The sequence below is a fragment of the Emydura macquarii genome, unplaced genomic scaffold (assembly GCF_026122565.2).
Source record: "Emydura macquarii macquarii isolate MOO-44397 ecotype Brisbane River unplaced genomic scaffold, CSIRO-AGI_Emac_v2 contig_2207, whole genome shotgun sequence".
NCBI lineage: Eukaryota > Metazoa > Chordata > Testudines > Chelidae > Emydura > Emydura macquarii.
Window position 1 is genome coordinate 3,711,412 of NW_027132344.1, and position 22,535 is coordinate 3,733,946.

At 42.0% G+C, this 22,535-nt stretch overlaps 1 protein-coding gene across 2 annotated transcripts in view; it reads right to left on the reverse strand.

Moving 5' to 3' along the window:
- Positions 1 to 21,479, reverse strand: part of TSGA10 (testis specific 10) — a 61,126-nt gene extending 39,647 nt beyond the window's left edge. The window contains exons 1-4 of one of the 2 annotated variants that reach the window (XM_067560005.1): positions 21,372 to 21,479; positions 16,470 to 16,589; positions 2,872 to 3,087; positions 1,265 to 1,330 (exon numbers count right to left, since the gene is read on the reverse strand). In XM_067560005.1, the coding sequence (XP_067416106.1) occupies positions 1,265 to 1,330; positions 2,872 to 3,042 (237 nt within the window). In that variant the 5' untranslated portion in view covers positions 3,043 to 3,087; positions 16,470 to 16,589; positions 21,372 to 21,479. Of the gene's footprint in view, positions 1 to 1,264; positions 1,331 to 2,871; positions 3,088 to 16,469; positions 16,590 to 20,830; positions 21,066 to 21,371 lie in introns of those variants that run through there. The other variant, XM_067560004.1, reaches the window with a different exon arrangement.
- Positions 21,480 to 22,535: the final 1,056 nt, after the last annotated feature.

A 22,535-nucleotide genomic window follows, 5' to 3' on the forward strand; every position in this document is an offset into this window, starting at 1 on the left:
CACAATGATATATTTTCTCCCAAGTGTTTCTAATGAATTTAATGTTAATACACATTAAACTGAATAAGAATCACTTTCTCTTTCACTCAAATTTGACCTGATTAAAGTCCCTGATGTTATAAATTTATTAATTCTCCAGTCATCCACAGAATCTTTCAGGAAAAACAGGATATACAAAACTTGAATTTCTAATGGAAAAGAAACGAAGCAGGGAAAGAGGACTGAAAGGGCTTTTTAAATATCATCCAACAGCAATAAGTGCATAAACCAAATGTTTAGTTTTTCAAGTCACCTTTAAAAATTGTTGAACACTCATGAAATAAAATCTGTACACTATTCCTGTGTTTTGGCTGACTAAGACAAACCCATTTCAATGAGTTAATTTAATCACACAAGTAGATAGATACATGTGCGATAAATACATGTCTCAAGTTAGCACAACTATAACAACACAAAAAGTTTATTTTGCTTGGCAACATTCAATGACAAAATCACAGGAAAATGTTTCACTGGCCCCAATTCTCAAGGGCTCTTAATGCCCACAATTCTTACTCATGGGATCAAAGCCATTAAGGCCCTAATCCTGCTGTGGGTCCTCCCACAGGGAGCTCATTGAAGGATTGGGGTGTAAGAAGCAAGTGTAATGACCAAAAGCTTTATACTGTTAACATGGAAATTTGTGAAAAAGCTTAATGCTGTAGTATGGTGATCTTGACAACTTCAAAAAATTACTTCCCAGTTAAACGAAGGTATCTATTATGCTAATCTAATCTGGAAGCAAGTTTTATAACCCACTGTGTAATCCAGAAGATTTTCTTGCTGATAAATTGCTTATCAGACTTTTATACAAATTTCTATATATTTCCAAATATCATTGTTCAGTGTTAGGGTTATTAACATTTGGGGAAGATAGAATATTAAAATAAATATTTAAAGGACAAAATTCTGGCTGGCTCACTTATATGCAGAATTCTGTTTTAAGAGTATTCAAAGCAGTGAAACAATTTGGATTTTGTAGGAAAGTTAATGAGACTCTCAAAAACAAAAAGACATTCCAAGTGCATTGAAAGATAAGGGATATATTCTAGTCTATTTAAAGAATGAGAATTACAAATGTGCACTGAAATGGAAATATTCTTCATAATCTTTCTATTTTATTGAACCAGGAAAAAATAAAAGACAATTAAGTATACTTGTTCTTTGAAAGTAATAACCTACATAATTGCATAGCTGCAAAAATACTAAGAATACATATTAAACTTACAGATTTAAGTATTTTGATTGTGTGCTCCAATTTTCTAATATTGTTTTGCTGGCATCTAATCTGAGTCTAGAATAAAAAGTAATAAAAATTACATTTATTTATTTACAGGTAGTAAACCGAAAATACAGGTGGTTTTTTGCCCAATTTTCTTATTCTTTTGAAGCATTTATTTAGAACTCTCTTCTAGGTTGACTGGACTGGAGACATACTATTTAATGAGAGGAGCCTTTAAAGAATTAACTAGGACACAAGGGTGCAGTCAATCAGAATTTTGCATGCATACTTTGTACAGGATCAAGACAAAGAAGGAGCAGTAGCTGTCTGGGGGAGCACAAGGTCTGCTCACATGGATACAAGGCATGACTGGGCCTTCATGGATTTTCTGGTTCTAAAGTAAATTACAAAATCGGAGGCTCTGGATGTCTTCTCTTATGTCAGATACTCTTTTCTCCCATTTTATTTAGATGGTCCCAAAATTTAGTTCAATATCTGGGACTACTTCCTCTAATTTACTACAAACTCATTCTCTAAATATTCACTTCAGGAAAGACCCTCAGCTTGTGTAAACTGGCATAACTCCACTTATTTCAGTTGAGCTATGACAATTTACATCAGCTGAGGATCTGACCCTTTTTTTAATAAATTCAACAAGCTATAGAACACTTGTGCGCACTCTCTCACTTTCATATATAGAATTGACTGAAATGATATTCTTTCCTCATCTACTGAATACATTCAAGATGCAAGATCTCAAAAGGTTCAGTCCTATATTTGAATAATTTATTTAGGGTAAGGAAAGGGTTCTTGTATTGCTCTGGAATGAATTCAGGTTTTTATTTTGAGCTCAGAGAAGCTAATTTTCGATATTTCAGGCTCCACAGCAGCACAGCCCAAATGTGTTAGATCAGTGATCTTCACTATTTTTCAAGCAGGGGCCACTTTGGCAAAAAACCTTCAATGTCAGAGCCACATCAACTATGAAATTAACATGTTGGTTGCTATGGTAATATTAAGGTTATATTACAACTGATATACTTAGATGTACTTATTGGTGCACATCGTACCATGTGGTCAATGTGACATGTAAAGAAGGTGGACTTTGATAGGCTTGGTACATATTCTAATGTTAAAAATAAAATAAATTAGAATATAAGCAATTAGTCAGGGAGCTGCACTTAGGGTCAATGGGAGCTGCCACTGGCTCCAGGGACTTTCAATGAAGAACACTGGGCTATATAGTCTTAACAGATATAGCTGTACTTCTGTAGAGCATGAGACGAGTGGTAGCCTCCTCTTGACCTCTTTTTCCCCAATTTAAACATAACTCCTTGTCCTCGGATATTCAGTTTAACCCACTATTGAGAGTCCTTTTAAAGACTCATCAGGCTGGAGTGTTCTAGTCTTCATTACCCATTACTCCTTCTTTCCTTTATCCATTTTTAAGTTAAGTTTTTAAATTAAAAAACAACCACAAAATCATTTACCTTCAGGCGGAGACTATGGCTAAAATGTTTCAACTCTAAAGATTAAATTTTGTAAATTTACTGGCTCCCTCATAACATACATATTCTGTTTAGTGTACAATATTAATTCTGATAATTAAATACCTTTGCTTCCTCAAGTTCCTGATCAGCAGTATCCAACACTAATTCTTTTTCTTTTTCCAGCTGTTCAGCTAGTTTGTCAACTACAGCAAGTTCTTTACACAGATACTCATTCTTATTGGTCAAACTGTCCACCTGACTCTCCACCACCTGCTTACTATCAAGCAGTTGCATAACATGTTGCTCTAAGTCATGGTTTTTCTTCTTCAGATCATCAATCTACTAGGACCAGGAAGAACAAAGATATTTTACTTTTCTTAATCTTAAAAGATTTAAACTGGAGACATTTCACAGCAGAAATATTTATTTACACTAAAGTGAGTGCATAGTAAAACACTGACAAGCTCAAAATGTTCATTAATTTACACTAGTAGCAGCATTTTGTACAGATGTAAATTACCATCCAAGGTGAAAGGCAGTGAAGAATCAGGCTACTAATTTCCACTCTAAAATTAAGCAATGTGCTTTTGTTTTTATCTCTTATCCATCCTAGTTTTTTTCTTTGATCAGCAGCTTCACAGCTTCCTTCGTTGTCCTCTCCATGTGATGTGTACACCATTTGTTAGTCTCCCAGTATGGTATATAATCCCCAGGGTCAGGGATCCCTTTGCCATCCCACAAACTGAACTGCTACAGTAGTATTCCTCTGCTAGTGCTGGGAGAGGAAGTGGCTCTCAAGCTCTGTCTGAATTTCAATTAATTAGTCTTGCTCACTGAGACTTTGCATGTGTCTTTTCCAGTACCTGCAAGTTGGGTCCGTGTCTTTCATACGTGCGAAAAGCCAGTTGGGATGTACTAGGTCCATTATTGGTGAAGACTGTTAACAACCTCCTAAAGGGGAGGGGAGGGCAGGATGCCTGACGTCTTTAAGGAAACTGCTTAAGAAACAATCATGTCAATGATCTTGCCAGTTGTCAACTTGCTCTGACACTCTCGCTTTTGGGGAAGGTCACTGAGAAAGTTGTGGCAGACACCCATCCAGTCTCTTTAGTCCTCAGATTTCAGAGATCTCTGTCAGTTAGGTTTTAGACCTAGTATGGTATAACAATGGCATTGGTTGCACTGGTGAATGATTTCATAGTAATTGATAGAGATTAAGTATCAGTGCTGATATTAACTGGATCTGTCAGCTGCAATTAACACCAATGACCATGACATTTTATTGGGATGCAGGCATGAATAGCAGTTGACAGAACTGCCCTTGAATCATTCTTATCTAAGAGATCCCAAAGAGTGGTTTGGGATAAATGCTGTTCCTTCTGGAGGGTTCTGTCACTTGAGATTCTGCAGAGGCTAATTTTGTCATCCCTGTTCAACTCATATACAGTGTTAACAGAATTAACAAGGAAATATGAGTTGCAACAACTGATGAGAATCAGCTTCATATTCCTCCACAACTGATCCATCTGGTGAAGTGGAATGAATAACCCAATGCAGTTATGAACTTGGAGAATGGATAAAGGTAAAGTGATTGAGTCTTAAACCAGAGTAAATCAAAGTAACATCAGCAAGGGCATTATCTGCACACTTGGTTGAGGGAATATATTCATTTTTTAAAATATCTTTCAAGTTATATCTATATAACATGACCAACATTTAAAATTACAAAAACAACAAAGGTGAAGTCAGCAACTGTTTGACACTTTCAAACCTGAAATAACTAACCACAGTAAAAAATTTCCATTACTACACACAAAAAACCTGTATCATTCCCCTCAGTTGCCAAAACCCTGGCTAACGAGACAGGCCAAAGGTCACATTCAGGCAATTTTGGACCAAGAAGGAAAAAGTGTTCTCTAAAGTTGAGGGTCCTAATAAGAACATAAGACCAGCCATACTGGGTCAGACTAATGGTCCATCTAGCTCAGTATCTTGTCTTCCAACAGTGGCCAATGCCAGGTGCTTCAGAGGGAAGGAACAGAACAGGTAATCATCAAGTGATCCATCCCACCGGCCGTCAGCCATTCCCACCCTCTGGCAAACAGCAATCCCTGCCTTTCCTGGCTAACAGCCATTGATGGACCTGTCCTCTATGAACTTTTCTAGTTTTTTTTTGAACCACGTTATAGTCTTGGCCTTCACAACATCCTCTGACAAGGAGTTCCACACGTTGACTATGCGCTGTGTGAAAAAATATTTCCTTTTGTTTGCTTTAAACCTGCTGCCTATTAATTTCTTTTTTTGACCCCTAGTTTTTGTATTCTAAGGAGGAGTAAATAACACTTCCTTATTTACTTTCTCCACATCAGTCATGATATTATAGACCTCTATCACACTCCCCCTTAGTCGTCTCTTTTCCAAGCTGAATAGTCCCAGTCTTATTAACCTCTCCTCATATGGAAGCTTTTCCATACCCCTTAATCATTTTAGTGGCCCTTTTGTGTACCTTTTCCAATTCCAATATATCTTTTTTAAGATGGGGCAACCAGATCTGCACACAGTATTCAAGATGTAGGCATACCATGGATTTATAAAGTGGCAATATGATATTTTCTGTCTTATCTGTCCCTTTCCTAATGATTCCCAACATTCTGTTAGCTTTTATGACTGCCTCTGCACACTGAGTGGGTGTTTTCAAAGAACTATCCACAATAACTCCAAGATTTCTTTCTTGAGTGGTAACAGCTAATTTAGACCCCATCGTTTTATACGTATAGTTGGGATTATGTTTTCCAAAATTTATTACTTTGTATTTATCAACATTGAATATCATCGGCCATTTTGTTGCCCAGTCACCCAGTTTTGTGACATCCCTTTGCAACTCTTCGCAGTCTGCTTTGGATGAACTATCTTGAGTAGTTTTGTATCATTTGCAAATTTTGCCACCTCACTGTTTACCCCTTTTTTCAGTTCATTTATGATTTTTTTAACAGTACTGGTCCCAGTATAGACCCCTGGGGGACACCACTATTTACCTCTCTCCATTCTGAAAACTGACAATTTATTCCTATCCTTTGTTTCCTATCTTTTAACCAGTTCCTGATCCTGGAGAGGACCTTCCCTCTTATTCCATGACTGCTTACTTTGCTTAAGAGCCATTGGTGAGGGACCTTGTCAAAGGCTTTCTGAAAATCTAAGTACACTATATTCACTGGATCACCCTTCTCCATATGCTTGTTGACCCCCTCAAAGAATGCTAGTAGATTAGTGAGGCATGATTTTCCTTTACAAAAACTATGTTGACTCTTTCCCAACAAATCATATTCATCTGTGTGTCTGATAATTCTTTTCTTTATTATAGTTTCAACCAATTTGCCTGGTACTGAAGTTAGGTTTACCGGCCTGTAATTGCCGGGATCACCTCAGGGCCCTTTTAAAAAAAATTGGCATCACATTAGCTATTCTCCAGTCATCTGGTAGAGAAGCTGATTTAAATGATAGGCTGCATACAGAGTTAGTAGTTCTGCAATTTCACATCTGAGTTACTTCAGAACTCTTGGGTGGATACCATGTGCTCCTGGTGACTTATTACTGTTTAATTTGTCAATTTGTTCAAAACCTCCTCTAACAACACCTCAATCTGGGACAGTTCCTCAGATTTGTCACCTAAAAAGAATGGCTCTGGTTTGAGAATCTCCCTCACATCCTCAGCTGTGAAGACTGATGCAAAGAATTCATTTAGTTTCTCCACATTAGCCTTATATTAGAGTGCTCCTTTAGCATCTCGACTGTCCAGTGGCTCCACTGGCTGTTTAGCAGGCTTCCTGCCTCTGATGTACTTAAACATTTTTTTTTTTTTGCTATTACTTTTTGAGTCTTTCACTAGCTGTTCTTCAAATTCTTTTTTGGCCTTCTTAATTATATTTTACACTTCACTTGCCAGAGTTTATGCTCCTTTCTATTTTCCTCAATAGGATTTAATGTCCACTTTTTAAAGGATGCCTTTTTGCCTCTAGCTGCTTCTTTTACTTTGTTGTTTAGCCACAGTAACACTTTTTAGGTCCTTTTACTATGTCTTTTAATTTGGGGTATACATTTAAATTGAGCTTCTATTATTGTGCCTTTAAAAAGTTTCCATGCAGCTTGCAGGGATTTCACTTTTGGCACTGTACCTTTTAATTTCTGTTTAACTAAGTTCCTCATTTTGTGTAGTTCCCCTTTCTGAAATTAAATGCTACCCTGATGGGCTGCTTTGTTGTTCCCCCTGCAGGGATGTTAAATTTAATTATGTTACGATCACTATTACCAAGCGGTTCTGCTAAATCCACCTCTTGTACCAGATCCTGTGCTCCACTTAGGATAAAATCAAGAATTGCCTCTCTTCTTGTGGGTTCTGAGACTAGCTGCTCCAAGAAGCAGTCGTTTAAGGTGTCAAGAAACTTTATCTGTGCATCCCATCCTGAAGTGACATGTACCCAGTCAATATGAGGATATTTGAAATCCCCCATTATTAATTATTATTATTGTTGTTGAGTTTTTTATTTTAATAGTCTCTCTAATCTCCCTGATCATTTCACAGTGGAGTTTCAGTGGGAGTTCTGTTGCAGGAGAAGGGAGGAGGCAAGCCCCTGGTCCTTAGGGGCAGTGACTGAGTTTTGTGGAGTAGTGTGTTTCAGGGTTTGGGTTTTTTTTTTTTCCAGTTTGCAGGGATTGGTTCTGGATGGTGTACTGAGAACAGCTGAGCCTCATTAGGGAGCCTATAAAGGCAACAGCACAGGAGCCAGCAAACAGAGCTGTAAACAGAAGAGTCTGAGAGGGAGTTCAGGGAGGAAGTATGTGGTGTTCTGCTATTGTTGTGCTACTTGTTGGTAGTTTGTTTTGGTGGGAGTGGGGGGTTTCTCTCTCTCACTGACAGGAAGTAGGTGGGAAGGCTATGATAGATACAGAGGCACCAGTGGTAATGACCCAAGCTGTGGAAGAGACAATGAAGATGACTGGATGTGGGAGCTGCGGGATGTACGTAACCCTGGCAGGGGTACCTCAAAAGAGCTTTGTTTGTACGAAGTGCTGCCTGACGGAGCTGATGGAAGAGAAGATCCAAGGATTGGAGATGCAGGTGGAAACTCTGTTTGAGTTTAGAAGGGGGTTCGAGCAGATGAGGGAGCAAAAGTATAAGAAGGCTGAAGGGAAAAGCCCAGACTTGCAGATGGAAGCAGGACCAAAGAGCTCTGAGGGGAGACTGCTGGGTGAGGAAAGTGGCCAATGGAACCATGTGACTATGAGAACCAGGAAGAGGAAAAAGACGAGTTAGTGAGAAATAGAACTCAGGAACAGGTTTGCAAAGTTGGAAAATGAAGAAGGGGCACAGCAGGTGGTAACTGAAGGTGGGAGGACAAGGAAGAAAGGAAGAGCAGCTAGTCCTATACAGAGTGGATGAGCCAATGGAGACACCACCAAATAAGAGCCCCAGGAAGATACAGGATGGGTTGCAGAAATTCCAAGGGAGAATAGAAGAGGACTTGCAGCCAGAAAGAACAGGGGATAGGCCAGAGAATTGCACCATCACCAGAAAAAGGCAGGTCTATGTGACTGGGGACTCTCTACTGAGAAGGACAGACAGGCCTGTAACCAGAGCTGATCCGGAGAACAGAAGGGTGTGCTGTCTGTCAGGTGCTAAGATAGAGGATGTGGACCTGAGGCTGAAGAGGATCCTAACGGGCATGGGAAAGAATCCATTGATTGTCCTTCATGTGGGAACAAATGATACAGCTAGATTCTCGCTGGAACATATCAAGTGAGACTATACGAGGCTGGAGAAGACTTAAGGAAATTAAGGCTAAGGTGATCTTCAGTGGGATTCTACCTGTCCCTAAGGGAGGACAACAAAGGCGTGACAAGATTCTGATGATCAACAGATGGCTCAGGCAGTGGTGCTATAAGGAGGGCTTTGGGATGTCTGGCCACTGGGAGTCATTCATAGACAGAGGACTGTTCTCCTGGGATGGACTTCACATGAGTAAGGAGGGAAATAGACTTCTAGAATGAAGGTTGGCACAATTGATTAAGACAGCTTTAAACTAGGAATTTGGGGGAGATGGTTGGGAGATGCTCAGGTAATCTTCATGCCTGATTAACACTGAGAGGGAGGAAAATGAAGAAAAAAGAATACAGTAGAGGGTAGGAGAATGGACATTAAGAGGAAGAGTAGTGTAGACATGAGTCTAATAGGCGATACTGGCAGTAGATTGACTGTGCCAAATCGGGTAAGGAATGTGAGTGAAGACAAAACAGCAAAAATTAAGATGTTCGTATACCAATGCGAGGACCCCGGGTAACAAAATGGAGGAATTAGAGCTACTAGTGCAGGAAGTGCAACCATATTTTATAGGGATAACAGAAACAAGGTGGAATAGTAGTCATGACTGGAGTACAGGTATTGAAGGGTATGTGCTGTTTAGGAAAGACAGAAATAAAGGCAAAGGTGGTGGAGTAGCATTGTATATCGATGATGAGGTACACTGTAAAGAAATTAGAAGTAATGGAATGGATAAGACAGAGTCTGTCTGGGTGAAAATCACTTTGGGGAAAAAAGCTACTAGAGCCTCCCTGGGATAGTGCTTGGGGTGTGCTACAGACCACCGGGATCTGATTTGGATATGGATAGAGACCTCTTATGTTTTTAATGAAGTAAATACTACTGGGAATTGTGTGATTATGGGAGACTTTAACTTCCCTAATACAGACTGGAGACAAGTGCTAGTAATAATTATAGGCCTCAGATTTTCCTGGATGTGATAGCTGACAGGGTCCTTCACCAAACTATTGCTGAACCAACAAGAAAGGATGCCGTTTTAGTTTTGGTGTTGGTGAGTAGTGAGGACCTCATAAAAGAACTGGTTGTAGGGGACAACCTTGGTTCGAGTGACCATGAGCTAATTCAGTTCAAACTAAATGGAAGGATAAACAAAAATAGATCTGTGACTAGGGTCTTTGATTTCAAAAGGACTAACTTAAAAAAATTAAGGGAATTGGTTAGGGAAGTGGATTGGACTGAAGAACTCATTAATCTAAAGGCAGAAGAGGCTTGGAATTACTTCAAGTCCAAGTTGCAGAAGCTATGTGAAGCCTGCATCCCAAGGAAGGGGAAAAAATTCATAGGCAAGAGTTGTAGACCAGGCTGGATCAGCAAGCATCTCAGACTGGTGATTAAGAGAAAGCAGAAAGCCTACAAGGAGTGCAAGATGGGAGGGATCAGCAAGGAAAGCTATCTCTTGGAGGTCAGAACATGTAGGGATAAAGTGAGAAAGGACAAAAGAGTTGAACCTTGCAAAGGGAATTAAAACCAATAGTAAAAGATTCAATAGCCATATAAATAGGAAGAAAACAATGAAAGAAATCGGACTGCTAAGTACTGAGGATGGGGTGGAGATTAAGGATAATCTAGGCATGGCCCAATATCTAAACAAATACTTTGCCTCGGTTTTTAATGAGGCTAATGAAGAGTTTATGGATAGTGACAGGGTGGCTAATGGGAATCAGGATATGGAGGCAGAATTTACCACATCCAAGGTAGAAGCCAAATTGGTATTGGAAAAAATTTTGAAAGAGAAAGTAGTTAATGACATCGAGGTTAACCGTAATTGGGACAAAATGCAACATGATTTTACAAAAGGTAGATCGTGCCAGACCAATCTGATCTCCTTTTTTGAGAAGATAACAGATTTCTTAGACAAAGGGAATGCAGTGGATCTAATTTACCTAGACTTCAGTAATGCATTTGATATGGTTCTACATGGGGAATTATTAGTGAAATTGGAAAAGATAGGGATTAATATGAAAATTGAAAGGTGGATAAGGAATAGGGTAAGGGGGAGACTATAACAAGTCATATTGAAAGGTGAACTGTCAGGCTGGAGGGAGGTTACTAGTGGAGTTCCTCAGGGATCAGTCTTGGGACTGATCTTATTTAACCTTTTTATTACTGACCTTGGCAGTAAATAATAAACTTGCTAATAAAGTTTGCAGATGACACAACGTTGGGAGGTATTACTAATAGAGGGAAGGACCACGATATCATACAGGAAGATCTGGGTGACCTTGTAAACTGAAGTAATAGAAATAGGATGAAATTTAATAGTGGAAAGTGCAAGGTTTAGGAACTAATAAGAAAAATTTTTGCTATAAACTGGGGACACTTCGGTTGGAAGTGACAGAGGAGAAGGACCAAGGCACATTGGTTGATCACAGAATGACTATGAGCCACCAATGTGATGTGGCCATGAAAAAAGCTAATGCAGTCCTATGATGCATCAGGCAAGGTATTTCCAGTAGAGAAAGGGTGGTGTTAGTACCATTATACAAGGCGCTGGTGAGACCTCATCTGGAATATTGTGTGCAGTTCTAGTCTCCCATGTTTAAGAAAGATGAATTCAAACTGGAACAGGTGCAGAGAAGGGCTACTAGGATTATCCGCAGAATGGAAAACTTGTTTTATGAGAGGAGACTCAAAGAGCTTGGCTTGTTTAGCCTAACTAAAAGAAGGCAGATGGGAGATATGATTGCTCTCTATAAATACAACAGAGGGAGAGAAGTTATTTAAGTTCAGCATCAATGTGGACACAAGAACAAATAGATATAAACTGGCCATCAGGAAGGTTAGACTTGAAATTAGACAAAGATTTCTAACCATCAGAGGAATGAAGTTCTGGAACAGCCTTCCTAGGGGAGCAGTGGGGGCAAAAAACCTAGCTGGCTTCAAGACTGGTAAGTTTATGGAGGGGATGGTATGATGGGACAGCCTAATTTGGCAACTAACTGATATTTGACTACTAGTGGTCAATATGCCCAATGGCCTGTGATGGGATATTAGATGGGGTGGGTTCTGAGTTTCTTCAGAGAATTCTTTCCAGGTGTCTGGCTGGTGTGTCTTGCCCACATACTCAGGGTTTAGCTGATCACCATATTTGGGGTTGGGAAGCAATTTTCCCCCAGGGCAGATTGGCATAGGCTCTGGGGTTTTTTGTCTTCCTATGAAGCATGGGGCATGGGTCACTTGCTGATAGATTCTCTGTACCTTGAAGTCTTAAACAATGATTTGAGGACTTCAATAACTCAGCCATAGGGTAGGGATCTATTACAGGATTAGGAGGATGGGTGAGGTTCTGTGGCCTGCATTGTGCAGAAGGTCGGACTAGATGATCATAATGGTTCCTTCTGACCTTAAAGTCTGAGTCTATGAGATTCTACAGCACAATTTGGTTCATTTAAGATTTTTTATTTCATTTGACTCTGCTTTCTTTCACATATAGTGCCACTCCGCCATCAATACGATCTATTTTGTCTTTCTGATATATTTTGTGCCTTGGTATTACTGTGTCCCATTGATTATGCTCATTCCACCAAGTTTATGTGATGCCTATTATATCAATATCCTCATTTAATACGAGGCATTCAAGTTCATCCATCTTAGTATTTAGACTTCTAGGATTTGTATATAAGCACTTTAAAAATGTCACTTTTTAGCTGTCTGCCATTATGTGATGTAAATGAATAGGACTCTTTTTCATTTGACTGTTTCTCATCAGATCCTACCCATATTTTATCTTCTCCTCCTTAGTAGGATATACAGAATCTGCATTAAGAGATCCTCACTTAAGGAATGTCTCTGTCCGAACCACATGCTCCTCCACACCTGTTGGCTTTTCCCCCGCCCCTAGTTTAAAAACTGCTCTATGACTTTTTTAATTTTACATGCCAACAATCTAGTTCCATTTTGGTTTAGGTGGAGCCCATTCTTCCTATATAGACTCTCCCTTTCCAAAAACATTCCCCAGGTCCTAATACATCTAAGCCGCTCCTCCCTACATCAACATCTCATACACGCATTGAGATCCTCCAGTTCTGCCTGTCTAACTGGCTCTGCGTGTGGAACTGGAAACATTTCAGAGAATGCTGCTATGGAGGTCCTGGACATCCATCTCTTTTCTAGCAGCCTAAATTTGGCCTCCAGGATCTCTCTCTTATCCTTCCCTATATCATTGTGTACCCACATATACCACAACCACAGCTCTTCCGCAGTAATACACATAAGTTTATCTAGATGTCTCGAGAAACCCGCAACCTCCACACCTGGCAGGCAAGTCATCATGCAGTTCTCCCGGTCATCACAAACCCAGCTATCTATGTTTCTAATGATCAAGTCCCTCATTACTGTTACCTTTCTTTTCCTAATAACAGGAGATTCCTTCCCTGAGAGGTATCCTCAGTGCAAGAGGATACCATGACATCATCTGGAAGGAGGAGACCAACTATGGCATCGTTTCCCTTCACTCCAGTTTGACGTTCTCGTTCCCTGAGACTTTCATCCTCCTCAACAGTACAAAGGATGCCATACTGGAGGTGGGACTGTTCTACTGTATCCTGGGAAGTCTCATCTATGTACCTCTCTGTCTCCCTTAGCTCCTCTAGTTCAGCCATGCTGATCTCCAAAGCCCATATGTGGTCTCTGAGAGCCAGGAGCTCCTTGTACCATATGTATACATACGCCAGCCATTCTGCTGTAAACTGGATAGCCCCCACTCTGTCGCTGGACTTCCACCTGCATTCTCTTTTTACACCTCCATTGTTGTTGGGAGAGGTGGGGTTTATTGTCTTTAGTTTACAGAATGTTAATGAAGTGTATCTATCCCCCCCCTCCCCCCCACTCTCCGACTCCTCCTCTAACCTCCCTTGCAAAACTCCCGTTTGCTAGCTCCTCTGGTCGCTTAGGTGTAGGCTTTTTAAACTCTGGTTCTCCTTGAGTAATCCTGTCCCTTGGTTAAGGGTTGATGGGTGCTAAAGGCCTCGGGAATCCAAGCCTTGTTAAGAAGCTCTCAGCCTTGCCTAGAAGGCCCCTAGGATCAGCACATGGTCCCCCAAACAAACAGACCACACAATATACTTCAGTCAAGCAGCAAACACGCCACAAAAGCAAACACACACACTACAGACAACAAACTCACCCCAAGGGTCACGTAGTCACTCCTCCTTCACTGGAGACCTCCCTTGCAAAACTCCTGTTAGCTGCCCCTGTTCACTGGCTCAATGGAGAACACCCTTCTGGCATCCCCCTCTTCTTTATACCATCAGGATTCTAATTTGAGCAACTGTGAGAAGGTGAGAGAGGCAGTTTCTCAAGTACACAAGTTCCAAGCCATTTAGGGTTTTTAAAATAAAAAGTAACACCTTAAATTCTACCCAAAAACCAGATAGACATACAGCACAGATCATGGAGCACAAATGTCACATGCTCCTACAAAAATCCTGCATTCTGCACCAGTTTCATTTTCCAGGTTGACTAAAGATATAGCCTCATGTAGAGCATGTTGCTATAACAATCTTGAGATGACAAAGGCATCAAAATGGTAGTAATCTCCTAATCACAAAAGGATGGAGAAAAACATTCCTGGGCAATGCTACTACAGGATCATTTAGCCGCACCAAAAGTACCTGTAGATTATGAACTCTAGAAACAAATTTAAGGCACACACAATAAATATGAGGGACAGATAGAATATACACAATATCTTCTGATTTCTTCTCCCAACCTACCAGCATCACTTCTGCCTTGTCCAATTTCAACTTCAGCCAGCGAACTTTTCTCCATGCTTCAATTCAATTAAAACAGTGGGCCAGGAATTTAACAGCACTGGCCATTGGATGAAGTGAAATAGGGATATGACGCTGGGTATAATCATAATTGCAGACCATGCCTCCTCCTTCCAGCTCCAATATACATTGAACAAAAAGGAACACAAGACAGAACCCAGCATGAAACTCCAAACGACATCACCCTAAGGGATGAACAGCAATTGCCCTTTACAACCATCAGAGAACACTCAGTAAAGGAAAGATAATATCATCTGAGGAACAGCTTGTCCATTTCTGCTAGTCTGCAGACAAGTTACTACCACCCTGTGATCAACAGTATAGAAAACAGCTAATAGACATAACAATATCAGTATGGATATATGAGATTATCCATCAGTAGGAAATTTACTACTACCATGGCAGCTTCTGTCTTGCACCAAAGTCCATATCTAGATTGATAAGGCTCAAGAAGACCTGAGAAGGTTGTCTCATCATAACATTCTATCTAATTTTAACCAAAGACAGAAGATTAAATAGATTAAACAGGAGGCAGACTGTCAAGCAAGGGCTGGTTTCTTGTGCAAAAGCCATACAACAACCTTCTTAAGAGACACTGGCATTCTACTGTCTCTGAAGGAGGTATTGGCAATATCCACCAGTTTTCTCTCTTGGCTTTCCTCAGCTAGGGAGGACACAGGTCCCAAAGACAGGTTGTGGGGTCCCAACTCTTCTAGTACCTCAGTGATTTTACTGACCTAAACTCGGCAAGAGAAGGCTTAGCCTTTGTGCTCCCAAAATACCCCTTATGACTCAAATTACTTGTGATTCAAGTTAGGAGTTTTGGAGTCTTATTAGAACCTGGGCTGTTTCTGGAAAATAGAACAGCAGCTATAATTAAAAAAATGTTCTTTCACCTGTGCCTGCTAGAAGAGAATAACCATTCCAGTGTTGACCATGCTACCATCAGCCACTAGACAGCTATAATGCACTGTGCAGAGGCATACTGGGACCAGTTGGAAACTCAAGCTAGAGCTAAATGCCATCGCACACATATTTAGAAGTGTGTCATGTACTGCACATAACAATATTCATAGTTGGTGGCTTCCAATAACTTTCTGCATGGAGTACAAGAGGCTGCTTTTAACCTGTAAAGCCCTAAATGTTTCAGGGTCTAGTTAACTGAGGAACCATTTCTCTCCATATTCCACAACTGAGATCTGCGGTGGCACCTGAGCTTGAGCTTTTGCAACATAAATAAGGAATTCCTGGAAGTGTATCCTCGACTCTGGAGTTAGCTTTCCTCCTTGATAGCCAGAGCATGGATTTGTTAACATCCAGGTATGCTATAAAACCCCTCTTCTTATAGGCACTTAAGTGGAGAAGGCTGGAGATTGAGGATGATTTAGGATGTCTTTAGTTTTTGTGGGAGAGCATATTAACTGGAAAATGCATAATGAGAAAATTAAAGACTAACTGTGTGCATTAAATTTCGAGAAGTGCCTGCAGCTCTACAGACCAAAAAAATAAAAAGAAATGTATTAACTCTAACGTCCAATTAGGGCAATCTAAACGTAACATTGGTAACTACTTCACTGCTAATGATTTCAGCTGAAACATTTAGATATTTGGGACTGTGAAAAGTCTTGGATGGATACCACCATTTCCTCCTAAACTGGCCACTAATCCCGGGAAGACTCCATTCTCTCCCAATAATCGAGCAATGGAAGGAATTAGAATAGTTGACCTCAAATAAATATACACAGTCACTAATTGAACTATGATGTTCTTTTGTTTTGTGAAGTTCCATCAATATTTAAGGATGTTAAGTCATGCTGACACAATGTCATCACATACTGACAAAACACTACGATGTAAATGATGCAACATAGTCAGGATATCATGCCATGATTGATTTGCTGCTGCAACTCTATTCAGTGAGAAAAGGCTTGCCAGCTCCACAGACTGTGACAGTGATTTAAGTAAATGATGTTAATGCTGAGTTATCATTTCATTATATAAAATTCTCAGAATTCTTCCTGTTCCTTACAAACTGCCACCAAAGCAAAAGACAAAAAGTAGAAAAATAAAACAACCTTTAAATTCAGTTTATGGATGAATTTTTCTTTGTTCTTAGCCTTTCCTTCCAATTTAAAAGGTTTTTCACTGTCAGACCCTGGATCCCTTAAATCAAAATGGTCTTCTCTTGTTGTTACCTTTTGGGGGAATGGAAAACAGTATAAGAAGTATTTCAGTGAAATGGCATTTCTGAATGCAGTCACGAACTGTGTACTATGAAAATGGAAAAAGACATACTACTGAAGATATTTCAAAACAATAATTCCCCTTAAGGTACTTAACACTACACACTATGAGAACATCCTAAACTAACACTGTTCATAATCTAAGAGGATGCACCAGAGAAGATAAAGATAAATTTTGTCAATTTCATTTTAAAAAACAAACAAAAGGTTTTAGGCTAGTCTGGTGATTTAGTGGAATTGTTCCACAACCCAATGCAGGAGACCTAGATTTCATTACTGGTCTCTTGCTCTACTGGTAGGAGGTGAGTGGTACAGGGGAGGAATTAGCAGCAAAGTATATAGATTTTCCATTCCTTTGGCAAGTTTAAAAAGCAAGAGAGGGGAGGATTTTGTTTCAGCTGAGTCTGACATTTACATCAATTTCATTATTAATAAAGTTATCTACCACCTTTACAAGTATAACAAAATATGTAACAACAAAGCAAATATAAAGAAATATAAACAGGAAAACATCCAAAGTACATTCAACACAGTGGAAAATAACTTTAAAAAGAGGGGAAAAAATGTATACCATCAAGGTCCCACACTATAAAGGCCTGATATTTTGATGTGGAAAACTAGTAGCATAGAAGAAATAAGACTCAAATCTGAAGCGGTGAGTAAACTGCAATAAGAAGAATAAACAAAATCCCATAAACAAGTCAGCGTAAATATACAAAAAGCCTTACATTTAACCTAATTCTACAGGTTAGGTTTAGGCAGTGTAATGGCCTAAATAAAGCAGTAATAAAAGAATAATGAAAACAAGCTTCTTACTTCTGAACAGACTGCACACCAAAAAGAAAAAGTAGGAAATCTGGCAAGAAAGCCATCACAACAGTCAAGCCAAAAAAGATAACTGAATCATACATCAATGATTTAGAAACAAAGGATGATTTAGTTGGCGTTGGTCCTGCTTTGAGCAGGGGGTTGGACTAGATGACCTCCTGAAGTCCCTTCCAACCCTAATCTTCTATGATTCTATGACAAAGAATTTAAAAAATATTAAATATCTACAAATGTTAATTATTGACTTAATATGTAAAATAAAAGAGTCAGAATTAAACCCAAAAATTGTAGAAATGGGAGTTACGGCTTCATCCAACACCCAATGAAGTCAACTGGAGTCTTTCCACTGACTTCAGTAGGCACTGGATCAGGCCCTTAATGCAGAAAACGAAAGAACTCAAAAGGATGGAATCAAAAAAGTCTTGTTAGCACTTTTATTTTGTCCATATTAAGCAATAAAAGCAGCCAGTTGCTGTCCTTAGAAAATAAAGAATGAAACACTGTTAGGTATAGTTTGCATATAAATGATACTTAAAAGCATCAGACTAAAAGGAAAAAAAAAGCAGCGGACCCAAAATAGAATCTTGTAGAATATCCACTGATCATTCACAGGAGTGAAACAAATTCCTGCTATAAAACCTGGCCTAAAACTCCAATTACATGCATAAGGGATGTTGCATATCAAATATATACCCTGATCCTGCCAACACTTCCACAAATGTGTAACTTTACAGGTGAGTAGTCCCATTAACTTCAATGTGCTTAAGTGTTTGCAGAACTGGGGCCTCCTACATACTTGAAGTTCAATGCTCCTATGATTGGTTTTGCCAAATACTATAGCTAAAAAATAAAGAGAAGCTAGCTGGAGACACCAGATGGGGGAAAGGGTAACACAAGAAAGTGAACAATGTGATGGCAGAAAACATCATATAGTTCCACAATTGTTTTTAAGGGCGTTTCCTTAGAAGGGAATATAAACTAAACAGAAAGAAAAGGAAAAAGAATGGAGGTGAGGGGGATGGGACAGGGAAGAAGAGGATAATAGAAGTAGGTCCAAAGAGACTGTGAGAAAGAGGTTTGGAGCAAACAGCCAATTAGAACAGGGCAGATAAGGTCCAGTCAAAACAGTAGGAAGTTCTCTGAAAGGCCAAAGGTCCCTGCTTCCGCAGCTGGTCCTACCAACTGGAGTAGCCTTGGAATAGCCCCTGGATCCAGCCCTAAAAAAAAATCAAATACTGTCCATCTTGTCCATTTAGATCAGGGGTGTCAAACTCATTTGCTATGGCAGGCCAGATTTGAATTAAATGTACTTCAAGTGGGCCATACATACCATAAATCGAAATACTAGGCACAACCATTTTTATGTAGTATTATATTTTATTTGCTAGGTATCAGCAATATAAAAACTGCAGTAAATTCACTTCTACAACTACTACTATTTTACGATTAAAAGAATCGATCAATGATTAAGAATTACAGTCCTGCGCGATGCCCCGAGACCACACTGTCCCTCTCCTGCCTTTTGGAGCGCTGCGTCTCGTGCACACAGAGCTCCACGTACTGCCGCCAGAGTACACAGATCTCGTGGCAGCATGCGATGCTGTGACATCTCACGGCGTCATACCCTCTGGCGGCAGCGTGCGCTGCCACAAGATCTCACGGTGTCGTACCCTCTGGCGGCAGCGTGCGCTGCCGCAAGATCTCACGGCGTCGTACCCTCTGGCAGCAGCACGCGCTGCCCCAAGATCTCACAGCGTCGTACCCTCTGGCAGCAGCACGCGCTGCCCCAAGATCTCACGGCGTCGTACCCTCCGGCGGCAGCGCACAACACCACCAAGGAGTACAACACCGCGAGATGTCGTGGCGGCACGCGCTGCCACCAGGGGCCAAACCAAAAAGGTTGGCGGGTCATATCCTGCCTGCTGGCCAGATGTTTGACACCCCTGATTTAGATTGTAAACTCTCCATGGCAAAGACTGTCACACTGAGGCCTCATTCTTAAATGGCCTTAAAGCACTACTGTAATAAACAAGATTAATAATAATTAATGATTAATGATAAATCCAAAAATCTCAAAACAGATGACAAACTATTTGAGGCAGTAGTGGAGAGATTATAATAATTTAATAGGACGACAGATTTGGTAGAATAATCATCTCTACAGAGTCACATTGAAAATGATCAGGTAAGTTATTACCACGAAGAAATGGCAAAAACTGACCACACATGTTCAAACAGATTTTAGACAAAATGAAAGAAAAAATCAGGACAAATGCTAGTAACTAAGGGTCTGATCCTGCTCCCATTAAATTTAATGTGAGTTTTCCCAGGGATTTCAAAGAAACCGGATGGGGCCACAAATATGGATGGGACTAATTAGTTCAGTTATAAAAAGAAGTGGTCATATTGTGGAAGGAAACCCTAAGGATATACTGCAGATCCCAAATACCATGCACCTTGATGTCCTAGCCTGAATATATACATCCTTCACCTATTTCATTATAAGTCTACTATATCAGATCTACCGGATCTTAAAAAAAAAAAAAAACAACTGAAGTGAAACTTTCATAGACCCTTACTGAAACTCGCTAATTTATTCGTTGTGGAAAACATACTAGCCACTGTCTTTAGAAAATAAATATATCAGAATACTTATGCAATAACCTTTCCGAATTCTTTGCCTGGGTAGTGGTGGGTGCTCGTAGGGAGATTTTGAACCTGTAAACAAAATATCGTGTCCCCATCCTGCTCATTGTAATGGTGGGCTAGCAGGTGTTATGCCTGGGCTAGTCAATTCTGATATCCTGCAAAGCTGGGACACATGCGATAATGGCTTTTTTTTTTTTTTTTTTAAATAAAGTAAACTAGGCTGCCTGCAGGGAAGCAGACTGCACACTCAACACAGCTGTATTAAATACGGTTACTGAAGATGTCCCTACAAATAAGGGCGGCTACACAGAAGCTAAGGACACCGAGCCTCAAACAGGCCAACGTCTGTCCGTGCCTCCCCCGCCCCGTCAGCCGAAGTCAAGCCGTCACCATGGTGATCAGGGCGCTAGTCCCGGGTCTAGACCCTGTCGCGGCTCTTCGGAGCCTTCAGGCCTCCGACGGCTCAGAGGCCAATGCTCGTCACCCGGCCCGCAGCGGGGCAGCGCGCCTCGCGCCGGGCTTTACAGGGCAGGGCACGTGGGAGCCGGGCCGGGGGTTCCCCACAGCGCGGGCCGCGCGAGCCCCCCCAGGCCGCACGCGCCCTCCCTCCCCCCACCACAGGGCAGGCGGGGTCCCCGGCCCCCACCAGACGGCGCCGCCACAGCGGCCCCGGGGACGGAGGGGAGGGGAGGTGTGTGTGTGTGGGGTGTCTGTACCTGCGCGAGGGGACACGCGGCTTTCCTCCTCCTGCGCCCCGGAGACTTTCTGGCGCTCATGGCGGCGGCGGCGGCGGCTCCCCTGGCTCTGGCCGGGCTCCGCCGCCGCCCCCTCGCACTTACCCGCCGCGCCGCCCGCTTCTCCCGCTCCAGCCCCGCGTCCCAATCACAGCCCCGGTGCCGGCTCCCCCGACCGGGCGGGGCGACCTCACCCTCCGGCCAAGGCGGTTAGCTGGGGGGGAAAGGGGGGGAATTCCTCCTCTTGGTCACCCACAGCTCTCCGCGCCCCCCGCCCCCGCCTGCCCCTGGGCTCGGTCCCGCCGCCCCTCGAGCCTCCTGTGCCCCCCGCCCGCTGAACCGCTCTCGTTACCTGCTGCATTAACCCCCTCGCTCCCCTGCGCTCCTCTCCCGGCCCCTCCCCCGTTCTGAGCCGCGCACTCCATCCCCCACCCCCCAACCGCCGCTCGCGCACCCAGCGGGCGGTAAGAAGCGCGCGCTCGCCCTGGGCCCTTCTGTCTCCCCCTCCCCCGCCTTCACTCACCTGCCTCCTCGCGCGCACCGCGTCTCAGGAGCTCGTGCGGGAGGTAGCGAGAGGGGTAGAGCAGCCTAGGAGCCGCGCTGCTGGGCGTCAATCACTCGACCAGCGCAGCCAGCGGCCGCGTTAAGCCACGTGCCAAGCTCACCCTGAGTGCCACACACAATTGCACCTGCCCCGGCATCAGGGAATTGCCAAAGGCAGGTGCCGCAGCGTTAATCCCCCTCTCCCTGCACTCAGCCCGGATCCCGCGCTGCTGTACTTCAGGTTGAGACCCACTTTCTGTCTCAAGGACAACTCCTAAGTGCTCTGAAATTCTGAATCCAGATTGACTTGAAACGTGCTGCCCCGGCGAGGGAGGATGGATAGTGTTAGTGGTCCAGATGTGGGGTCATCTGAGCAAGGGGCTCCTGAAATTCAGTTCAGCTCCACCCCAAAAATCTCCAGCATTTTACAAAATCAACAGACCTGTAAGGCGTTTTTTATACACACCTGGGCCTCAGGCTGTGGCTCTGGTTGTCCCCCAGCTGATCTCAGTTTCCTGACATTTCCCTCAGCTAGTGCCTGGTACCCCACTGCCCCTTTGGTGGAGCAATATTGAAAAAGTTACCAAAGCAAGAGTTGGCTCTCCAGAAGGAACAGTCTGTGCCAAACACAGTCCAAAGGGACAGAAATATGCATGTGGAGCAAGACTGGGTAAGAACATCAGTGGTAAGAGGGACAGTGGCCCATGCATCTGGCACTCGCCACTATCGGAAGGGTACTACTGGGTTAGATGGACCATTGGTCTGACCCAATATGGCCGTTCCTCTGTTCTTGTATCTTCAGGCAGCCTACTGTGTTAGTAATTTAATGGCTCAAGGGGACATCCTGTGGCCTTGAAACTGAGCTCTCCCCAGGGCAGAAATCTATGTGTTTGATGAAGTGTTTGTTTGGTTTTTGTTTTTTGCTTTTAGAAAATGTGGTCTGCTGTTTGTACAGCTCATTTAGAAGGGGCTGTATTTATTTTCTGAAAAATAGTAAAATCACATATCCTCTTTTGCAGACTCTTACAACTTTTTTGGTGCAGAGCCAGGGACTGGGGGAGGGAAATCAGAGCAGTGGGGGGGGGGTGTATGTGGTGTGGCAATGAATGGGAGCATGGGCAGTGGGAGAGTACAAGGGAGGAGG